The 20630-nt window shown below is 44.7% G+C and overlaps 1 protein-coding gene across 5 annotated transcripts in view; it reads right to left on the reverse strand.

The window, feature by feature from the left end:
- The window catches only part of LOC115095299 (probable palmitoyltransferase ZDHHC1), a 172517-nt gene that overhangs the window by 51558 nt on the left and 100329 nt on the right, over positions 1-20630 (reverse strand). For all 5 annotated transcript variants that reach the window (XM_029608796.1, XM_029608795.1, XM_029608799.1 and 2 more), the window contains one exon: positions 14402-14517. In XM_029608796.1, coding sequence (XP_029464656.1) covers positions 14402-14517 — 116 coding nt within the window. The remainder of the gene's footprint in view (positions 1-14401; positions 14518-20630) is intronic.

Here is a 20630-nt window from a genome sequence, read left to right on the forward strand (position 1 = left end):
CTGGGTCTCCTGGTGGCCCTTCTTGACTGATGCCTGCCTTGCCTTTACCTTCTCTTGCCATTGGTTCAAGTTTGCCTGTGTTTATGTATACCTTGCCCTGCTCTTGTGTTCCTGTCCTTCTTTCCTGTGCCCCTTCTGCTTCCTTGGGTCTCCCAGTGGCCCCCCCACTTGCCTATGGGTTTAGGTCTCCAGGTGGCCTAGCCTGTCTGTATATCCCTTGTCTTGTCCATGTTCCCAGTGTGGCCTGTTTAGGCTTTCTTGTCTTGTTCTGTTTGTTCCTGTGTTCTTTGTCTGGTTTCCTGTGGGTCTCTCAATGGCCCTCCTGTTCCTTTAGGTCTCCAGTGGCCCTCCTGTATCCTGTCTAGGTCTTCTGGTGGCCTAACCTTTTCCATGCCTTGCTCCTGTGATTGTCTAGGCCTCCCAGTGGCCATATCCTGTCTCTGTGTTTCCTGTCTTGCCCAGGTGTTCCAGTAGCTTATCTAGCCTGTCTGTACCCTGCCTCTGCACCTCTGTTCCAGTTATTAGCCTTTGTTTTACTTTGTTTCTGCCTGTGTGTTTTACCCTCTTCCTGTCTTATCTCTCCATGCTCCTGCTCTGCCCAGCCTTGCCTCTCCATCCAGCTTTGCTTCCCTGTTCTGCCTTGCCTTGCCTCCCAGTCAGCTTCCCTTGGACTGATCTTCGATTGCTGACCTGGACTGATTTCTGCCCTTGCTTTGCTGTTCTCCGCCTGCCTTGACCTCTGCCTGGACTCCACTTGAACACTGCCTGACCTGACCACAGCATGCCATGCATCCTGCCAGAAAAGTCTTACTGGCCGCCAGAACCTGTGTGCTCAATCCAAGGGGGAGGTGTCTGCCCAGGCAGAAGACCTGCCCTGCTCTACTGTAGAGCCCTGTTCCACTCTTGCTGGGGAATACCCACATTCAGCATGCCTATGACAAAAGGATCACAAAAAGACTAACTGGCCTGTAGTTCCCAGCTTCCTACTTTCACTTTTGTGAACAGGAACCATATCTGCCCGTCTCTGGAACTACTCTCAACTCTAAAGATAAGAACATAAGAACATGCCATACTGGGTCAGACCAAGGGTCCATCAAGCCCAGCATCCTGTTTCCAACAGTGGCCAATCCAGGTCATAAGAACCTGGCAAGTAACCAAAAACTAAGTCTATCCCATGTTACCGTTGCTAGTAATAGCAGTGGCTATTCTCTAAGTCAGCTTAATTAATAGCAGGTAATGGACTTCTCCTCCAAGAACTTATCCAATCCTTTTTTAAACACAGCTACACTAACTGCACTAACCACATCCTCTGGCAACAAATTCCAGAGTTTAATTGTGTGTTGAGTAAAAAAGAACTTTGTTCAATTAGTTTTAAATGTGCCACATGCTAACTTCATGGAGTGCCCCCCTAGTCCTTCTATTATCAGAAAGAGTAAATAACTGATTCACATCTACCCGTTCTAGGCCTCTCATGATTTTAAAGACCTCTATCATATCCCCCTCAGCCGTCTCTTCTCCAAGCTGAAAAGTCCTAACTTCTTTAGTCTTTCCTCATAGGGGAGTTGTTCCATTCCCCTTATCATTTTGGTAGCCCTTCTCTGTACCTTCTCCATCGCATTGGAAAAGTCAGCCAGCAGAGCTGCCAGGACATATCTAAGTTCCCTTAATACCTTCCGGTGTATTCCATCCAGCCCCATTACTTTTTCTATTTTAAGTTTAGTTAGCTACTCACAAACACACTGTTCTAAAAACTGACAGATTTATTTCACTGTCAATCTTAATTGTACTTGTTTTATGTGAGCCTCCTTCAGTCCTTTCCACAGTGAACAGAAATATTTGTTAAGCAATATTGTATTTTCCTTGTCAGCCTCTGCATATTCTTCCCCTTCACCTCAGAGTTTCACAATGCCACTTTTGTACTTCCTCCTGTCACTAACATGTCTGAAAAAGTCATCTCCCCCATTTTACCATCTTTGCTATTTTTTTATTCCATTTGAATCTTTGTAGTCCTGACTACTTTCCCAGATAACACTGCCTGTCTTCTCTCTTCTGTGTTCTCTTGTAGTTCTTGAATGCTAAACCTTTCTCCCTACCTTTTCAGCTATTTCTTAGAAAACTATAGCGACCTCTTTTTCCTTTATTTACTTTCCTAACAAAAACGTTTGTTGCTCCTCTACTTCCCCTAGATTTTCCCATCCAGCTGACTCCTTGAAGTCCTCCCCCATTTTAACAAGTTAGTTTTCCTGAAGTCTAATAACCCACGCATTTGAAAGGAACTTTCATCTCCCGTGCTCTAATACTAAACCACAACATCCAGTGTGAAAATCAAATATACGAACGCTGTTTTCCTCCCTTGACCTGAATGCACCCTCTGGGAATGCTTTAATCCAGCTAAAAATATGTGAGCAGTTGCAAGGTGTATTTTTAGTTGGGTAGAGGAGAATAACTTTCTGCCAAGCCAGTTTACCCATGTAAAAACTGATTTTACTAGATAAGCAGTTTTAAAATTATAACCATAACTGACTTATGATTGCAGTTTGCTTTGATTTCACATTGTTTTTTGCCATACATTTAACATGTTGAGCACTCACAGAGACGGGATGTGGTATTTTAAATTGTGCAGTTTTACCCAACGCTATGTACTTTGTATTCTTGCTATCTATTCACCATAAAACAATGAAACCAGAAAAAAAAATGGCAGTTTGAAAAAAAAAAGCAAAACCTTAAAATGAAAAGGCACCTAGATCATTCTAGAAAACAAATCCAGCCAATATCTAATAAAGGGATGCCTAAAACCTTTGAGAGGAGGATAACATTGAACATTTTAAATCACTAACGGCTCGATACAGTAAGGCCGCGGTTAAACAACAGTGCGGCAGTGTCAGGCGCATCCTTCCTCCCCGCACGCACAGTTCTCTTCACTAACTCCCCGATACTCTCCTCTAATCGCATGCAAATGCATGCCGCGGCTGTGAAGCGTTAGGGAAGGGTTATGCCCGCGCAACCCATTTTACTGTATAGGCGCTGTAACAGCGCCTATACAGTAACCTGGGTGCGCTGGTACCTGTCATTTCAAAATGACAGGCACAGGAAGTGTAAAAAAGTGTAAAAAACAAAAAACCTGTGTGTTATATAAAAAAATAAACAATTTTTAAATACCTGTCGGAGGGGCCGTGGGTCCAGGCGGCCGTGGGCAGCGGGCAGCCATCAGCGGCATCCGGTAGTCCCCTTCTCCCTTCCTCCCTCCCCTCCCTTGCCTGGATGAGCGCCAAAATCGCACGGGCGGGTCGGCAGTCGTGGGGGGGGGGGGGGGGGCGGCGGGAGCGGCGGGTAGGCAGCAGCGGGGTCTGGGGGGGCAGCGGCAGCGGGGTCCGGGGGGGCAGTGGCAGCAGGGATCCAGGGGTGGCAGCGAGATCCGGGGAGCGAGTAGCGGCAGCGTGTTCGATCGGGCAGGCAGGTAGGTGGCAAAATAAAGATGGCCGCCTGCACGGGAAAATCGTGCAATTGGCCGCTGAAGACGTGACGTCACACCCCGTGACGCCAACGTCGTGACGTCACGTCTTCAGCGGCCAATTGCACGATTTTCCCGTGCAGGCGGCCATCTTTATTTTGCCACCTACCTGCCTGCCCGATCGAACACGCTGCCGCTACTCGCTCCCCGGATCTCGCTGCCACCCCTGGATCCTGCTGCCGCTGCCCCCCGGACCCGCTGCCGCCCGGACCCCGCTGCTGCCTACCCGCCGCTCCCCCGATCTGCTGCCGCCCCCCGCTGCCGCTCCCCCCCCCCCCCCGCTGCCGACCGCCCGTGCGATTTTGGCGCTCATCCAGGCAGGGGAGGGAGGGAGGAAGGGAGAAGGGACTACCGGATGCCGCTGATGGCGCCCGCGCCACCTGGACCCACGGCCCTCCGACAGGTATTTAAATTGTTTTATTTTTTATATAACACACAGGTTTTTTGTTTTTAACACTTTTTACACTTTTTACACTTACCATAGCAGGCCCGAGCCTTGCTACTTTTTCGTTTGTTTTTTTGCTTCGGGAGGAGGGGACGGACGGGGCTGCAGGAGACCGGACGGGACCAGGGCGGGTAAGCAATGTTTTTCCACTACACTACACTACACTAACTCCTACTAGGGGGAGGCGGTAAACTAGCAGGTTAAGGCCGCGGCAGAACAGCGGGTTACGGAGGAGATAATATCAGCGCCCGTTACAGTATCGCAGGGGAATAGCTAATTCCTTCATTATACAGCTTTTTCGTTCATTTACATGCTGGGTGCGGAAAGGGTTTAGGAAGCGCTAAGGACGCGTGAAACTGGAGACTGTATCGCTGGATGGCCTTACTCGTCTGTATTGTGCGCTCCCAGCACGTTACAGACCGGGAATCTTTAACTCAACGTTACTGTATCGACCTGTAAGAGAGCCAGACAAACTCTCCAACAGTTTTGCCTTGAGCCTCCCCCTGAGCCTTTTTTTTTTTTTGTTTCTTTAACTGATAAGTCTGGATAGTCAGAATGTCGGTATTAATATTTCTCAGAGGCTGGCAATCCTGACTCTCCTCTTCCCTGGCATCTTCCCCGTGAGCAGAGGGAGCCTTTCCTGCTGGGTTGACCACTCTGACAGAGACTAGATCGGCACTTTGAGAATGTTCAAAAACTTGCAGGCCGGCACTTCCTCTCCTTGCTGCTGATCTCATGCATCTCAAGATCAGCAGGGAGGGAAATGCCAACCCACAACGTGATCACAGTGCCAACACAGTCACTGCCATTAGCAATCGGTGCCTGCAGAACACACTCCCACCACCGAGCTGTTTGGGAGCCCTGATCTAAAAAAACAAAAACAAACATTGGGGCCCAACCACCCAGTGCAGCAGTGTTGTTAGAGCTGCCTAAGGTACAGATTATAACATTTCATTCTTATGGAATGTCAAGGAATGAACACATTTTTCTTTGGTGCCTTTAAAAGTGAGCTGCCACATTGTTCTGTAACCGAGTTCTTTCATAAATAAATCAAATGATAACAGCACTGTTTTCCTTAGTGATGCAGCAACAAAGAGATCCACAGACACATCCCAGCAGTTGAAAATTCTTAAGATGAGGAGACATGGTGAGAGAGAGAGAGTAAAGTGTCATAAATTTCCCAATTGCTTGTGATGGAGGCAGGGAATTTTTAGGACACAAAAGTGAGAAAAAAATTGATATTTTTGAGCAAAAAAAAAAAAAAAAAAAAGGGCAGAGGTTCCTGCTAATCTTGCTAACTGCTAGAGTGATATTCTCGTGCATCAGACTATACATTTGATTGTAATTTGCTTTGCGACCAGCTTGGTAAAGATGGAATAGTAAATGTTCATAAATAAATAATACATAAATATCCACTATATGACATGGCTTATGTGGGAGAGGGAGTGATCTACTGATTAGAATAATAGGCTTAAAACCAGAAGAACCGAGTTCAAATCCTCCTCCTGCCACTGATACTTGCTGTGGTCTTGGGCAAATCATTTATTTCCTGGTGCTGCAGGTTCCCACCGGAGATTATAGCTCTTCAGAACAGGTGATCATTGTATGTTATTTTTTTTTTTTACAGAGTGCTTTGCTTTGAATATTTATTTTACTTAAAAATTATTTATGAATTGCTTTCACAGTTTATACTATTAATACTATTAATCAGTTTAGCCACTGCTATTAATTGCATCAGTAGCATGGGATCTTCTTAGTGTTTGGGTAAATTGCAGGTTCTTGTGGCCTGGTTTGGCCTCTGTTGGAAACAGGATGCTGGGCTTGATGGACCCTTGGTCTGACCAGCATGGCAATTTCTTATGTTCTTATGGCCAAATCCAGGTTATAAGTACCTGGGCAAAACCGAAAAATAGATTCCATGCTACTAATGCCAGTAATAGCAGTTCTATTCCCTAAGTCACACTTGATTAATAGCAGTTTATAGACTTCTCCACCAGGAACTTATCCAAACCTTTTTAAAACCCAGCTACACTAAGTGCTCTAACCACGTCCTTCGGCACTTTATTCCAGAACTTAATTATGTGTTGAATGAAAAAAGAATTTTCTCCAATTTGTTTTAAATGTGCTACTTGCTAACTTCATGGCATGCCCCCTAGTCCTTCTATTATCTCAAAGAGATTCACATTTTCCTATTCCTGTCCTCTCAATGATTTTAGAGACCTCTATCATAGCCCCCCCCCCCCCCCCTCAGCCATCTCTTCTCCAAGCTGAAACAGCCCTATAACCTTTTAGCCTTTCCTCATAGGGGAGCTGTTCCATGCCCTTTATCATGTTGTTTGCCCTTCTCTGTACCTTCTCCAGTACAAATATATCTTTTTAAAGATGCAGTGACCAGAAAAGCACACAGTACTTGGTGCAGTCTCACCATGGAGCGATACAGAGACATTATGACATTCTCTATTTTATTCCCCATTCCCTTTCTAATAATTCCTAACATTCTGTTTGCCTTTTTGACATCTCAGCACACTGATCTGATGATTTCAAAGTATTATCCTCTAAGATGCCTAAATCTTTTTCCTGGGTGGTAACTACTAATATGGAAACTAACATCGTGTAACTACAGCATGGGTTATTTTTCCCTATATGGAACACCTTGCACTTGTCCACATTAATTTTCATCTGCCATTTGGCTGCCCAGTCTTCCAGTATTGCAAGGTCCTCCTGCAATTTACTGCAATCCGCATGTGATAAATTGACCTAAGACTATGCCTAAGAGCTATGCTTTGGTGTGGAAATGGATGGAACTCCAGTTTCTGGGAATACTTCTCCCACTTTAGATAAGAGAGGCTCCAGGGCAACTCTCCTGTCTTCAGGCCTTAAGGAGGCAAAAATATTCACCACCAACTCAGTGAGCTAATCAATGGCTATTGTTCTCTATGGGCTAGAGTTAGGGTGAAAAAAAAAGGCACTCTCTTCAGAGACCCAGAAAGGCTCTTCTTCACCTTGCTGGAATAGAAGTACTTGGTTCCAAAGAAAGATTTTTTTCCAAACCAAATTAGTTGAGCTGTGCACCAAGGCCTCAGGTACCCATTCAACAGCACTGAACAGACCTACATGCCATGGCTAATTCAGTCCTGCTTGTTGGTGGAGAAAAAGAATTACCATATTTATCTTAGCGAGCAGCTCAGATGAGACTGACCCTGAGCTCTGCAAGAAGCCCATGTCCAAGTCAGAGTTGGACTCAATATCCCTAGCTCAGTAATTTCAAACCCTCTCCAGGAGGCACACCTAGCCAGTCAGGTTTTCAGAATATCTATAATGAATATGCATGAGGCAAATTTACAAATACTGAAGACCCAGGATATGCAAATCTATCTCATGCATATTCACTGTAGCAATCCTGAAAACCCAACTGGTTAGGTGTGCCTCCAGGAGAGAGTTGGGAAGCACTGCTCTAATATGTACATGGGCGAACATCTAGGGACTAAGGAAAAATCTGGTTGTGGAATTCTAGGCGATTGCCTGCCCATTTCAACAGCAAAAAGAAAAATGGGCAGTGGATCTCTAATGGCTGTAACATTTCTTTAAAGCTGTACGTATAGCAAGTTGCCACTACACAAGATGCTTATTTTTGGAGAATTATCTACTTGCACAACTCTTAAGAGGCAAGTTTTATCATATCTTACCAATTTTTTCTCACATATACTTTCTTGGTGCTTCTGACTTACACAAAACTATGTGTATTCCTATAAATATTTATTTATTGCTATTTATATGCCACCAATGCTAGAGGCTCTAGGTGGCTTACAGGAAAACATACATAAAAAATGAAAAACATACAACATAAATGACATCAATGACAAGTCTCAATAAGATCTAAAATAAAATAAATGTGATCAAAATAACTAATCAGGCAAAAGCCAGTCTGAAGAGATGTGTTTCCCAATAGCCCCTTAAAGGTTCTGGTACAAATTAAGAACCACAGGTCTTGTGGTAATCGGTTCCACATAGTGGGAGCTGCAACAGAGAATGCCCTCTCGCGCGTCTCAGCCAGATGCACGTGCTGGACGGATGGAACATCAAGCAACCGCGCTGCCAAAACTGGCAAGGCCCTTGATTGATTATAAATCCTTAACAAGCAATTGGCCCAAGGAAAAAAATTCAGGGTCAAGACCCTTGTAAACTAACATAGCGATTTTATGTCACACATGATTCTAACACATGCACCAGTGTGGGGTGGAACAAAACTGGGGAAATGCGCTCCCTCATAGCAGTGCCTGAGGGCAAACGTGCTGCAGCATTCTGCAGAACCTGCAACGCATGCAGAGAGTTAGCAGAAAGACATTAATACAATGCAGTAGTCGAGTAGCGGCATCATTATAGCTCACACTACTAAAAGAAAATCCACATTAGGTAATAGATACTGGAGGCCCCGCAATATTCACCTTTTAAAAAAGCCAGTACAGACCATTTGTCTGATCTGCTTCTTACAGGAAAGACCAGAATCAATGGAGAAGCCCTAGACTTAACATTATAAGATTGCTGGATGTCTCAGTTCTCAATCTTCAACAAACGAGGCAGAGCAAGGGCACCCCCATTTGGGGTTCTTATCTTTTTTCATTATTAATTGTCAACATTCTTGAGCAGTAGAATTATGAAATTTGTTATAATTTTTCTTCATTTGATGGATTGACAGATAAACATTCTTAAATATTTGCGACAGATCACAATTGGAAGCCCTCTAAGGCTCCTTCGTATAAAAGTTTACTAAGGCTGGGGAGATGATGGTATATCAGAGCATAAGAAAGGAAGTAAGGTGCCTTTCATGGAGTGAGGATTAAAATGGAGGTACAAAATTAATCCATGCAGACTGGAAGGTAGGATTGCCAGCAAATTTTAAATGTTAAATTTTCTTTTTCTTTTTTTTTTTTTAAAGAGTGTGAGAGTTTAATTTGAATTTAAGGTGGACTTCAATGTGATGGAGCCTGGTCGACTAAAGGCCGTTTCTGCAGCTCCAATGCAAAATAAAGCAGAGTTGCTTACCTGTAACAGGTGTTCTCCTAGGATAGCAGGATGTTAGTCTTCAGACATGGGTGACATCATCGAATGGAGCCACGCATGGAAATTTATGTCAAAGTTTTTAGAACTTTGACTATGCACACTGAGCATGCTCAGCATTCCCTATACCCACGCAGGGTCCCTCTTCAGTCTCGTAACTTAGAATTATGATTAAAATAAACATAGGAGAAACCCAATTCCGCGGGGTGGTGAGCGGGTTTCATGAGGACTAACATTCTGCTATCCTAGGAAAACACCTGTTACAGGTAAGCAACTCTGCTTTCTCCTAGGACAAGCAGGACGGTAATCCTCACACATGGGTGAATCCCTAGCTACAGGCTGCTCCCCAACACAAAAGGGATCAACAAGCACCAACCGGATCCCAACGGGCACAACAACCACAGTGCTGTTGGTAACAGAGGGAAGACAGCCTAAACCCAAACAACGGGCCCCTTGGCAGGTAGAATTGGGTTCTACACCTCAAACAGGTTCTGGAGGACCGACTGGCCGAACCTACTGTCACGTCGGCCATCCCTATCCAGACAGTAGTGGAATGTGAATGTGTGGAGGGAACTCCACATTGTAGCTATGCAGATCTCCTCCACGGGATCTGCTCGCAAGTGAGCCATCAAATTTGCCATGGCTCTGACAGAATAAGCCTTGACATGATCCCCAAAATGCAGTCCCACATGGGGTATAACAGAAGGAGATGCAATCTGCTAGCCAACTGGATAGTGTCTGGTAATGGCAACTCCCAATCTATTCCTGTCAAAAGAAATGAAAAATTGGGTGGACTGTCTATGGGATTCTGTTTGCTCCAGGTAGAAGGCTAAGGCTCACTGCAATCCAAGCTGTGCAGTGCTCATTTGCCTTGGTACAAATGGGGCCTGGGAAAGAATGTTGGCAGGACGATTGACTAGTTAAGATGGAAATCTGTTACCACCTTAGGCAGGAACTTAGAGTGCGTACACAAGACCTCCCTGTCATGATAAAACTTGGTAAAAGGTGGAGAAGTCACTAAGGCCTGTAACTCGCTGACCCTGTGCGCTGAAGTGATTGCCACCAAAAATATGACCTTCCAGATCAGGTACTTAAGGTTACAAGTGTGCAGCAGCTCAAAAGGCGCTTTCATCAGCTGAACATCATGATGAGATCCTAAGACACAGTAGGAGGCCTTATGGGAGGCTTCAATTGCAGCAGGCCTTGCATAAACCGTACAACTATAGGCTGTACAGAGATGGGCATACCATCTACACCCTTGGTGGTATGCGCCAATTGTACTCAGATAAACTCTGACGGAGTTGGTTTTTAGACCAATTTCTGAGAGGTGCAGAAGGTAGTCAAGCATCTTTGTGTGGGGCAGGAGAAAAGTATCTAGGCCTTTGCTCCCACCACATGCAAAATATCTCCCACTTCAGTCTGTAAGGACTTACTAATGGAAGGCTTTTGAGAAGCTACCAGGACTGGAGACACATCCTCTGAAAGAATCCAGCAAGCTACAGGATTAACCTCTCAACATCCAGGCTGTGAGCGACAGGGCCTGGAGGTTGGGATGCAGAAGCCTGCTCTGAGCTTGTGTGATGAGATCTGGGGAATTCGCCATATTGATCGGATTATGGAAGGACATCTCCCAAAGGAGTGAAAACCAGATCTGTCTTGGCCAGTGAAGGGCTATGAGGATCATAGTCCCTCGGGCCTGATGAAGCTTCAGGAGAGTCTTCGTCACTAGCAGAATTGGAGGATAAGCACACAGAAGATCCTTGCCCCAATGGCGGGCAAAGGCGTCCGAGGCTGGTTTGCCATTCGACCTGTACAGGGAGAAGAACAGAGTCACCTTCCTGTTGCAGGGGAATGCGAATGAGTCCACATCTGGGCTTTCCCAGAGGCAGAAGATACAGTTTGCCACCCCTTGAGTATCTAGCAGGGCTCCTATGAAGTCCAATTAAGATGATGGGTTGAGATGGGACTTTGGGTAGTTGATAACAAATCCTAATGATCCAATACCAGGATGGACAAGTGTAGGGGCCGACCCGCCCCTGTCTGAGAGGCGCTCTTGACCAGCCAATCATCCAGATTGGGGGAAAACATGCATTCCCAGTCTGCAGAGGTGCACCCCCACCATTGGCCAGGCACTTAGTAAAGACATGTGGGGCCAATGCTAGCCTGAACGGCAACACACTGTACTGGAAGTGCTGTTTTCCCACTACAAATCTGAGATATTTCCTGTGACCTGGAAAGATCTCGGTGTAAGTGTATGTGTCCTACAAATCGAGGGGCATAGCCAGTTCCCTTTTTATAGAAGAGGAATCAGAGTGCCTAAGGAAACCATCTTCAACTTTTCTTTTTTGAGAAACTTGTTCAAGGCCTGCAGGTCTAGGATGGGATGAAGTCTCATCTCTTTGGAATCAGGAAGTACTGGAAATAGAATCCATGCCCCCTTTGCCCTGGTGAAACAGGCTCGACCGCTCTGGGAGGTAGGACGGGTGATCAGATCTTCCTTGGACCCTCATGGTGGATCAGTGACTGACACCAGAATCAGCGGAGACCATTGTGGACCCCCAGCATCAATGGAGGATAGGCACTCCTCACTGCGCGGTTGCTTCAGGGGCATCATGGCACGCACCGGCGCCAACCCGAGTCTGTTACATGCATCAAAGACGACCAGTGCCGATGCTTCCTTGGCCTCCCTCGGTGCTCGGCCCAGTCTTTCCCCAGTGCCAAGGTTGAAGACAACGAATCCGATGTCTTTGACTTGGAAGAGCCCGACAGAGGTCTGTCCCGGGTGCCCCTGTCCACCGGTGGCACTGATGGAGCGGAGGGCTCTGCCAGCATCGATGGCTCCATGGTCCTATGGCATCGATGCCACCAATGCCAATGTTGATGGTTAGGACTTTCTTGCCCTGAAGAGCTTCTCCAGCTTGTCGAGGTGAGCGCAACGTCCCTATGGGGTTATCTGGTCGCACATGTGGCACCCCTGAACGTCGTGCGATGCCCCCAGGTAGAGGATGCATACCTCGTGAGGGTCCGTGGTGGACATGGTCCTCAAACACTGAGGGCATCAGCGGAAACCAGATGAGGCCATGGGAAAGCGAACTAAAAGGGGCTAACATGGTAATGGAAGCGGCGGACGACAGACACTGATGGGCATCAAGGCACCGCCACCACAGGGGAATGGAGTGAAAGGAAACTTACTGAACCTTAGAAAAACCTGACTGAAAGCAAGGGGGACCGAAGAGGGACTCAGGCACCAAGAAAAACGCAAGAACACAGAAGAAATGATGACGTTTTCCAAACTTTTACAAGAAAAAACCACGAGCTCAGAAACCAAGATGTGATAGCTGATCGGCCAAAAAGAGACTGAAGAAGGACTCCACGTGAACGCGTGGTATAGGGGATGCTGGGCATGCTCAGTGTGCATAGTCAAAGTTCTAGAAACTTTGACTTAAGTTTTCTGTGCCAGTTCCATCCGATGATGTCACCCATGTGTGAGGACTACCATCCTGCTTGTCGTAGGGAGAAAAACTGATCTGTATGTCTGAAGGCTGTGACCATATGACATTAACATGTAGAATATCTGCTCATGGCTATATATGTTTATAAGCAAAATTAATAAGTGACAAAAAACCTCCCAAAAACAACCACAAACCTTTGTGTATTGTACTGGAAGTAACTGTTAATTACTGCATATGAAAGTTGTTGTTGTTGCTTCTGCCCCATTTTCTCCTCTCCAATTCCTCTAAATCCTAGTCAAGTGTTTCCCAAGTAATGTGCCTTCAGACCTATCAAGACCTATCAGAAAAGTCACTGCCTGATGATCAGATCTAGATCAACGCCTGGGTTCTGCTATCAGTATCTCATAGCAACAAGAGACACCAGGGGTGGTTCTTAAATACGTAAGAGCACCTTTCTGAAAACATGTATTATCATGTATGCCTCTCCTTCCTAGCTAAAGCATGAGCCCCAGAATGTGAAAATTAACAAGCAGACCCTGATTTGTGCGGCACACACATTCCACACAGCACTTCCTCTTCTTCCCCATCCTGAGCTTCTAGCCTCTGCCCCAAGCTGAGTGAGACTGAAGAGCGAGCATGCAATGAGCACTGGATGATATACATTGAGTAGTGGGAGCAGCAGCAGTGGAGGAGCTCTGGCAACCAGATGCAGTAGTCAAGGTAACTAACTGAGCCGGCTGCCCACATCATTTGACTCCTGCACGTGTATATAGAGGGGTCTGCTTCATTGTAAAGGGCTCATGTGTGACTGCTGGGACTTTAAGTGCTTCCCTAGCTCTTCTTCTGGCCATATGGGTTCTCTTTATGTCCACACTGCCTGCTCCATGGAGGCTGGTGTGCCACACGACATTTTTGTTAATATTAGGAAACACTGTCTTGGTCTGTCCCTCTCTCCCATCCTTTCCCAGATTTCTTGTCTATCTGTCTTCATTCTAGAGTGACCTTGGTCCCTAGCTTTGCTCCATCTCTCTCCCCCCCCCTCTGTTGCATCAACTCTCTGGTTTCTCTCCATCCCACCCTGCAAAGCCCCCTTCTCTCCCATACTATATAGCACTACCCCCATCCTACCTAACTCCATCTCCTATTTTCCTCCCCCCATCTCATTCTGCACTGCACCTTCTCCCACTCCTGCTGTGAACTCTTCCAGCTCTCCTCTGTCCTTACCTTCCCTTTTCTAGGCTGTGAATGTTTCTCTAATTATATCTTCTCCTTGTCCTTAAAAGCAGCACGTTTATTTATTTATTGGATTTATTGTTCAATTAATGAACACTGAATACTTTAAACGGAAAACTGTAAAAATATACAAAACAATCAAAGCCAAACATAACAAATAACGGAGACTACAGGCAGACCTATAAAATGTTACCAATTCAGCTACAAATCATTCAAGTAAGTGCATCTTGTACAGTACTAAACATCCCCAAGCTGTAAGAAAAGGATGTTGCTGCATTTTTCAAGGCAGCACATGTCAAAAAATAAAGAGTCCCTTCCATGCAGATATGAGAGTCTGACAGGCTTATACACAGACCAGGAAGCAGCACTTGGGGTCGCAGCCCTTTCCTACCCCATATACAGACAGGAATAATTTACCAAAGGGCTTGGAAACCACCAAAAACTAGTATTTTACACTGTCAGCAGAGTACCTCAACATTCACATTTCTAAAACCTACTTGAAAAACAAAAGTTACAGGAAAAAGTGTTTTACAGGTAACACACGGAACAACTACAGTAATGTCAGAACTATATCATAACATGCAGTGCTAAATAATAAATGCTGAGAAATTCACAATAAATTAGAGCCCACATGTGTCTATGAATAACAGTAAAAAGTGGAGAGATAAAAGATTTATGAAGGGAGAGCACACTGACGTGTACCTGCAGATGCTTCATCTTTGGAGAAGGGGATTCTGGCTCCTCTGAATTTTTGTCACTGGCCTCTTGTCGATGTCGTTGGCGTACAATGTACTCATAAGTGCTCAGTCTGTTCCACACTTGGGGGGGGAAAGGAAAATGGATGGCACTTTATTAGTGCAAAAACAATTATGATATTCAAATACATTTTAATGAACTCTGTCAGATTAATTTTAAATGCCCAATGCCATTTTCTATTTTATTATTATAAAGTAATACTACCAGCGTTTCTCAAACTATGATGAAAACTGACACAAAAAGGCATCTATCAACTACGACGCCAGACTCAGAGATCCAGTTAGCACATACCAACCTCACAGATCCACTATATGCAAGGCCCAGTCTAACAAAACCTCCCATTGCCAGTGACCATCCCCTGCCTGAGAACCACATCTTCTGCCAAAGATGACCTTGTTCTGTGCCGGTACCAGACACCCCCTGCCAAAACCATAGACTCTAGTCCCAGAGACTCACTACTGCTAGATTTACCAGCCCAAGACACTTCCTGCCAGTGCACGTGCCATACATAACTAAACCAGCTTCAAAGTCTCATCCCCTGCCCACCCCAGCCACGTTGATTTATAATCAAATATCTCCTGCTCACTGCTCTTCCTGTGGAAGAGAAAGTGATACCATATTTCTGCATGATGTACAATCACAATACAAAAAAAATCATGATTCATACTAATCTATACCACTTTGGTTTAACATTAATGCTAGCTGGTGCATCATGCGGAGATAAACAACTTTGATTTCTCTTTCCACAGAAAAAACTGTGAGTGGGAAAAACATGATTGTATATCAATGTGATGTTAGTCCTTGTATACCTAAGCTTCATGTGGACACATGAGTTTAAATTGTAATGCAAAGTTAATCCTTGCCAAAGTACCAGGAGTTGGATGGACAGACTTGGGTATTTCCTTATGTAATGCTGAATTCTACACGACTCCTAAAGTAGAAGATTATTAAAAACTGGTTGAGTGCTAAGACAGAGGTTGGTAGTAAATTGAAATCATTCTGAGGAGAGAGTGATGATTACTGGAATGCTTCAAGAATCAGTCCTGGGGCTGGTTCTGTTCAATATTTTTGTGATCGATATTGTAAAAGGGTTAGAAGAAAAAGTCTGCCTTTCTGCGGATGACACTAAAATTTGCAACAAGGTGTACACACCTGAGGGAATAGCCAAAATGAGAAGTGATCTAAGAAAGCTTGAGGCATGGCTAAGTGCTTGGAAGTTGAAATTTGATGCAAAATAATGCAAAGTCTTGCATTTGAGATACAGAAATCCAAAGGAGCTATATGAGAAGGAGAGTGGGAAGCAGATATGCTCCGACCTGGAGATGAGAGTGTCTGATGATCTCAACATAGTGAAAAAGTGAGACAAGGCAGTGGCTAGAACTAGAAGAATGCTGGGATGCATAGAGTAAGGCATAACCAGCAGAAAAAAAGGACATGATCATGCCATTCTACCACTCTGCCACCTGGAATACTATGTTCTGTTCTGTCTCAGAAATGATAGAGAGATTAAAGGCAGTCCAGAGAAAGGCAACTAAAACGGTGGGGGTCTGCATCAGAAGCCATACGACATGAGATTTGGGGATCTAAAAATGTATACCCTAGAAGGGAAGCAAGTGAGAGGAGATATGACAGACTTTTAAATACCTAAAAGATATTAGCAATTCAAAACAGGAAAACCTTTTTCAATGGAAAGTAAGTACTGGAACTAGGAGGCATGATATGAAGCTCCAAGGGGATAGATTCAGGAACAAAGTCAGAAAACATTTTTTCACGGAAAGGATTATGGATACTTGCAATGTCCTCCCGGTGGAAATGGTGGAGAAAAAAATGGTACCGGAATTCAAAAGGGCATGGGACATACATGAAGGATCTCTAAGATAGTAATAAAGTACTGGGGTAACCAGTTACAACCCTAAAAAAACCTTGCTGGGCAGACTGGATAAATTATGTGTGTCTTTTTCTGCCATCACTTATGCACTACGTTACTATACGGTGCTGTAATACTGGACAAACACACTCCTGGATCCATCATTCCACTTTAAATATAAATATAGTGGAATGATGAGCCACGAGGAAAAAGGGGGGGGGGGGGGGCAATAGTGAGCCGGTGGGCGCATTGTGGTGCGGCATTTTCGCCTGCCGCAGTTGCAGCCATGCTGCACACTATCGCCCCTGTAGTGCCAAAGAAATAGCTGCTGCTATTTCCAGCACTACTGTGGGCGATAATGTGCGATACATTATCACCCGCAGCGCTACAGGTCCCTAATTTTCCTAAACCCCGCCTAAACCACCCCTTTCCCTAATTTACATTTTCTGAATCACGATAAGGTTCCATCGGGATTTGAAAAATGACCTTCACAGTTTGAAAGTAAAATGAGGATAAATAGGTACATGCTGTTCAACCAGTTTGAAAAAAGATTTGCATATGCACAACCAATGAGAAAGAAGGGGCTTCCTGTTTAGAGGCAATAGGATACAGAACTTGCTGCTTTCTGACTGGATGGAAGTTAAATGATCAGAGTCTTTTTAAATCCTGTGACCTATTTCATTTACTGAGATGCACTAGTCATATTAAGAGCCAGATAAATGCTGCAGATGACCATTCATCACTAAGCAAAATAGTTCTCTTGATGCAAACCAAGTTCGAAAGTTGGTAGTTACACGCTAAGTAACACAAATTTTTAAAATGGTGTTTTTAAATGCAAACAAAAAATGAGAGTCCTATGATTATAATGTGGAAAACGGGCACAAGAACAAACAAGGGATGCCAAGTTCTCTTACATAAAATGGTTCACTAAAGATGGATTCATGAAGGTTCTGGCAGAGGTGAATAGCTGGATTAGTTAAATTTGTTGGATAAATATTTTCATAACAACCTTTAAAGTGAGCCATCACTCTTATATAACCGGATACTGACTTGATAAGTATCACGATCAGATCTGCGGGTGTCTTAATTGCTCTTCCCCCTTCTACAACCTGTATACATGGAGCTGGAAGACTTTCCCCAAAGAAAGACACCGAAGGGTATAATTTATTTTAAAAATGTGAATTGGTTATTTACACTTTCGGATAATAAAAGGACTAGGGGGCTACTCCATGAAGTTAGCAGGTAGAACATTTAAGACTAATCGGAGAAAGTTCTTTTTCACTCAATGCACAATTAAGCTCTGGAATTTGTTTCCAGAGGATGTGGTTAGTGCAGTTAGTGAGGCTGGGTTTAAAAAAGGTTTGGATATATTCTTGGAGGAGAAGTCCATTAACTGCTATTAATAAAGTTGACTTAGGGAATGGCCACTGCTATTAATTGCATCAGTAGCATGGGATCTTCTTGATGTTTGGGTAATTGCCAGGTTCTTGTGGCCTGGTTTTGGCCTCTGTTGGAAACAGGATGCTGGGCTTGATGGGTCCTTGGTCTGACCCAGCATGGCAATTTCTTATGTCCTTAAGTCCTCAACAGGTGTACATGGTATAATTATCGGTCATTCACAAACGATAGTTTGTGGGTATTTTACTGCGACAATGGCTCATTAAAACAATTCAGAAAAAACCCAACAGCCTGGTGTGTGAATTTCTTAGTGACTCATTGAACAGTTCAGAAAAGTCCAATAACTTGCTGTATGAATTTTTTAGGTCTTTTTACATGCGCTTAAAAAACATAAGGGTCTCAGCGTTGTGAATTGGACTAACAAAGTCCATGGCCGTTCAATTTTGACAAGATAATTTTGGGATGTTGTGTTATATTTGTGGCTTCAGTTGAGTATCAGCCATCATTGGAGGACGGTTTCGTTGACCAGCAGTTTTCCTGAAGCAGAGAGCATTTAGCTCTTGAAACATCTGCAGCACTGGAATTCAGTTTTGCCTACAGTTATCAAGTTTAATCTGCTGTATCTTGGCTTCTAAATGAAATACTTCATACCCTCCAGCAGCTGTCATATGACTTCTATGTCCTGCATCAAATAGCTCTACCTTTTGAAGATAAGTATAGCTATGTTTTTTAAGTGCATGTAAACTTATCCGGCTAAGCAGTGCCATATACATATATATATGCCATATACATATACATATATTCAGCTGCATAGCAGGTAAGCTGAATATCACATCTAAGTTAGCTAGGTAGCGAGAACATGGTACAAATCTACGCTTCATTTACCTTTCATCACTCCAAATCCATTAAATCTTCACTGATGGTAACTGTGCTGTTCGTACGTATGACTGGGCATGTAAAACTGCCCCCTAAACCCCATCTCACCCCACAAACCTCACCCTGAGTTTATAATGCTCCCTCTGACAGTGGTATAAAAAGTTCAATTATAAATGACCCTCCACAGAGGCTCTCTCTCTCTCCTTCCCTCCCCATTTGCGATAAATCCCATTTCAGGCATAATGCACAGCTATCGCAGGCCTAATGCACAGAAAAAAGGTATAGTTATTTTCAACATGAAAACTTGCGTTGCTGTGCGTTACTTTATCGCACGAATGTTAACCAGCCCTCATTTCCATTTATTCCGTCCAAATTCCTCCCACTCGACTACTAATTTTAAATCTGCATATGCATTTTACAATGCAGTACATAAAGCCCTAATGCAATTTGATGAATGACTCTCTTAGATAGCCATCTATATTTTCAATATTGACTCCCATAGTAAACATGTAAATGACAGTAGATAACCAGTCTATACAGTCTACCCAGCAAGTTGCTTTTGGTAGTAACTGCTGCTCCCTGCAGATTATTCTCTTTCATCTAACTCTTTCCTCCCGCAGTTAGAAAAAACCTTGTTTAATGTAACTTTACGGTTCTATGCACTTGTTCAATGTTCTGTTTTTACACCCCCTTGTTTCCTGTAAACCGGCATGATGTGATTGTATCACGAATGCCGGTATAGAAAAACTTTAAATAAATAAATAAATAAATTATCCCATCTAGCAGAAGTGATGCTACTGCTAGAGGATGTAAGTCTCCCTTCCTACAAGCAACCCGAGCTTTCACAGGGACCCCTTTCTCTCCCCTCCCCCCCAAAAAAATGATTAGCCCACATGTTTAGGCAGTGATACCAATGTGTCCTCAGTTTAAAAAGTGTGCCTGCCCCTAATCTAGGGGGATCTTGCCTGCTCATGTATCCAAAAGGGTGATGCACAAAGGAGAAAGACGATAAAAGCGGTCTTCGATAAGGAGGGTTATCTTAAAAGAAGTCATGCTTTATAAATGGCAGTTGGGATATAGCCTTAGTAGTATAGACAACAATGACTGGGCAGAATGAATGGGGCAGCTGATATTGACTGCTATCATCTACTATATTGCTGTCTTTAAAATTGGTCAGTGTCAATCATTGGAGGGCACATTTCAAAATGATGAATGATATCACAATATGCTTTGATCTCCTTGAGATTTCAGCAAACTGGCCTGTTTCTGTTGCGTTGGAGGTGGACCCTTGGGCTGAGGTGGGGTTGACGCAATCCATAGGCGAGGGCCTACGGGTACCCAACGTCAGCAGGTGGAGTGGGCTGAAGCTAGAGGCTGCTGGAGCTTCACCTATACCAGTCCTCGTTCCCCTCGGGTTGAGCCTTTGGGTGCCGGGGCCGGCAGGTGGACCTCGAGGTTAGCTAGGGATGAATAGTAATTCAGCCCAGAGACAGCAGTCTGTAGATGGCATAGTTCTATCCTGGACTGGATTCGGTACGGAGGCTCAGGTACCAAAGGAACAATAGAGAACTGGAGGCACCCAAGCAAAGGAAGGCCTAAGCCTAGAAAGTATAAATAACCTAGGTGTCCAGCGGCGGTCCGGAACGGCAGCGGTCCGGAACGGGCTCCTGCTATTGAATCTTGTTGTCTTCAGCCGGCGCCATTTTCCAAAATGGCGCCGAAAAATGGCGGCGGCCATAGAACAACATGATTCCACGGCAGGAGGTCCTTCCGGACCCCCGCTGGACTTTTGGCAAGTCTTGTGGGGGTCAGGAGGCCCCCCCCAAGCTGGCCAAAAGTTCCTGGAGGTCCAGCGGGGGTCAGGGAGCGATTTCCCGCCGCGAATCGTTTTCCGTACGGAAAATGGCGCCGGCAGGAGATCGACTGCAGGAGGTCGTTCAGCGAGGGTTCGCGGCGGGAAATCGCTCCCTGACCCCCGCTGGACCTCCAGGAACTTTTGGCCAGCTTGGGGGGGGCCTCCTGACCCCCACAAGA

The sequence above is a fragment of the Rhinatrema bivittatum genome, chromosome 7, assembly GCF_901001135.1.
Source record: "Rhinatrema bivittatum chromosome 7, aRhiBiv1.1, whole genome shotgun sequence".
NCBI classification, from domain to species: Eukaryota; Metazoa; Chordata; class Amphibia; order Gymnophiona; family Rhinatrematidae; genus Rhinatrema; species Rhinatrema bivittatum.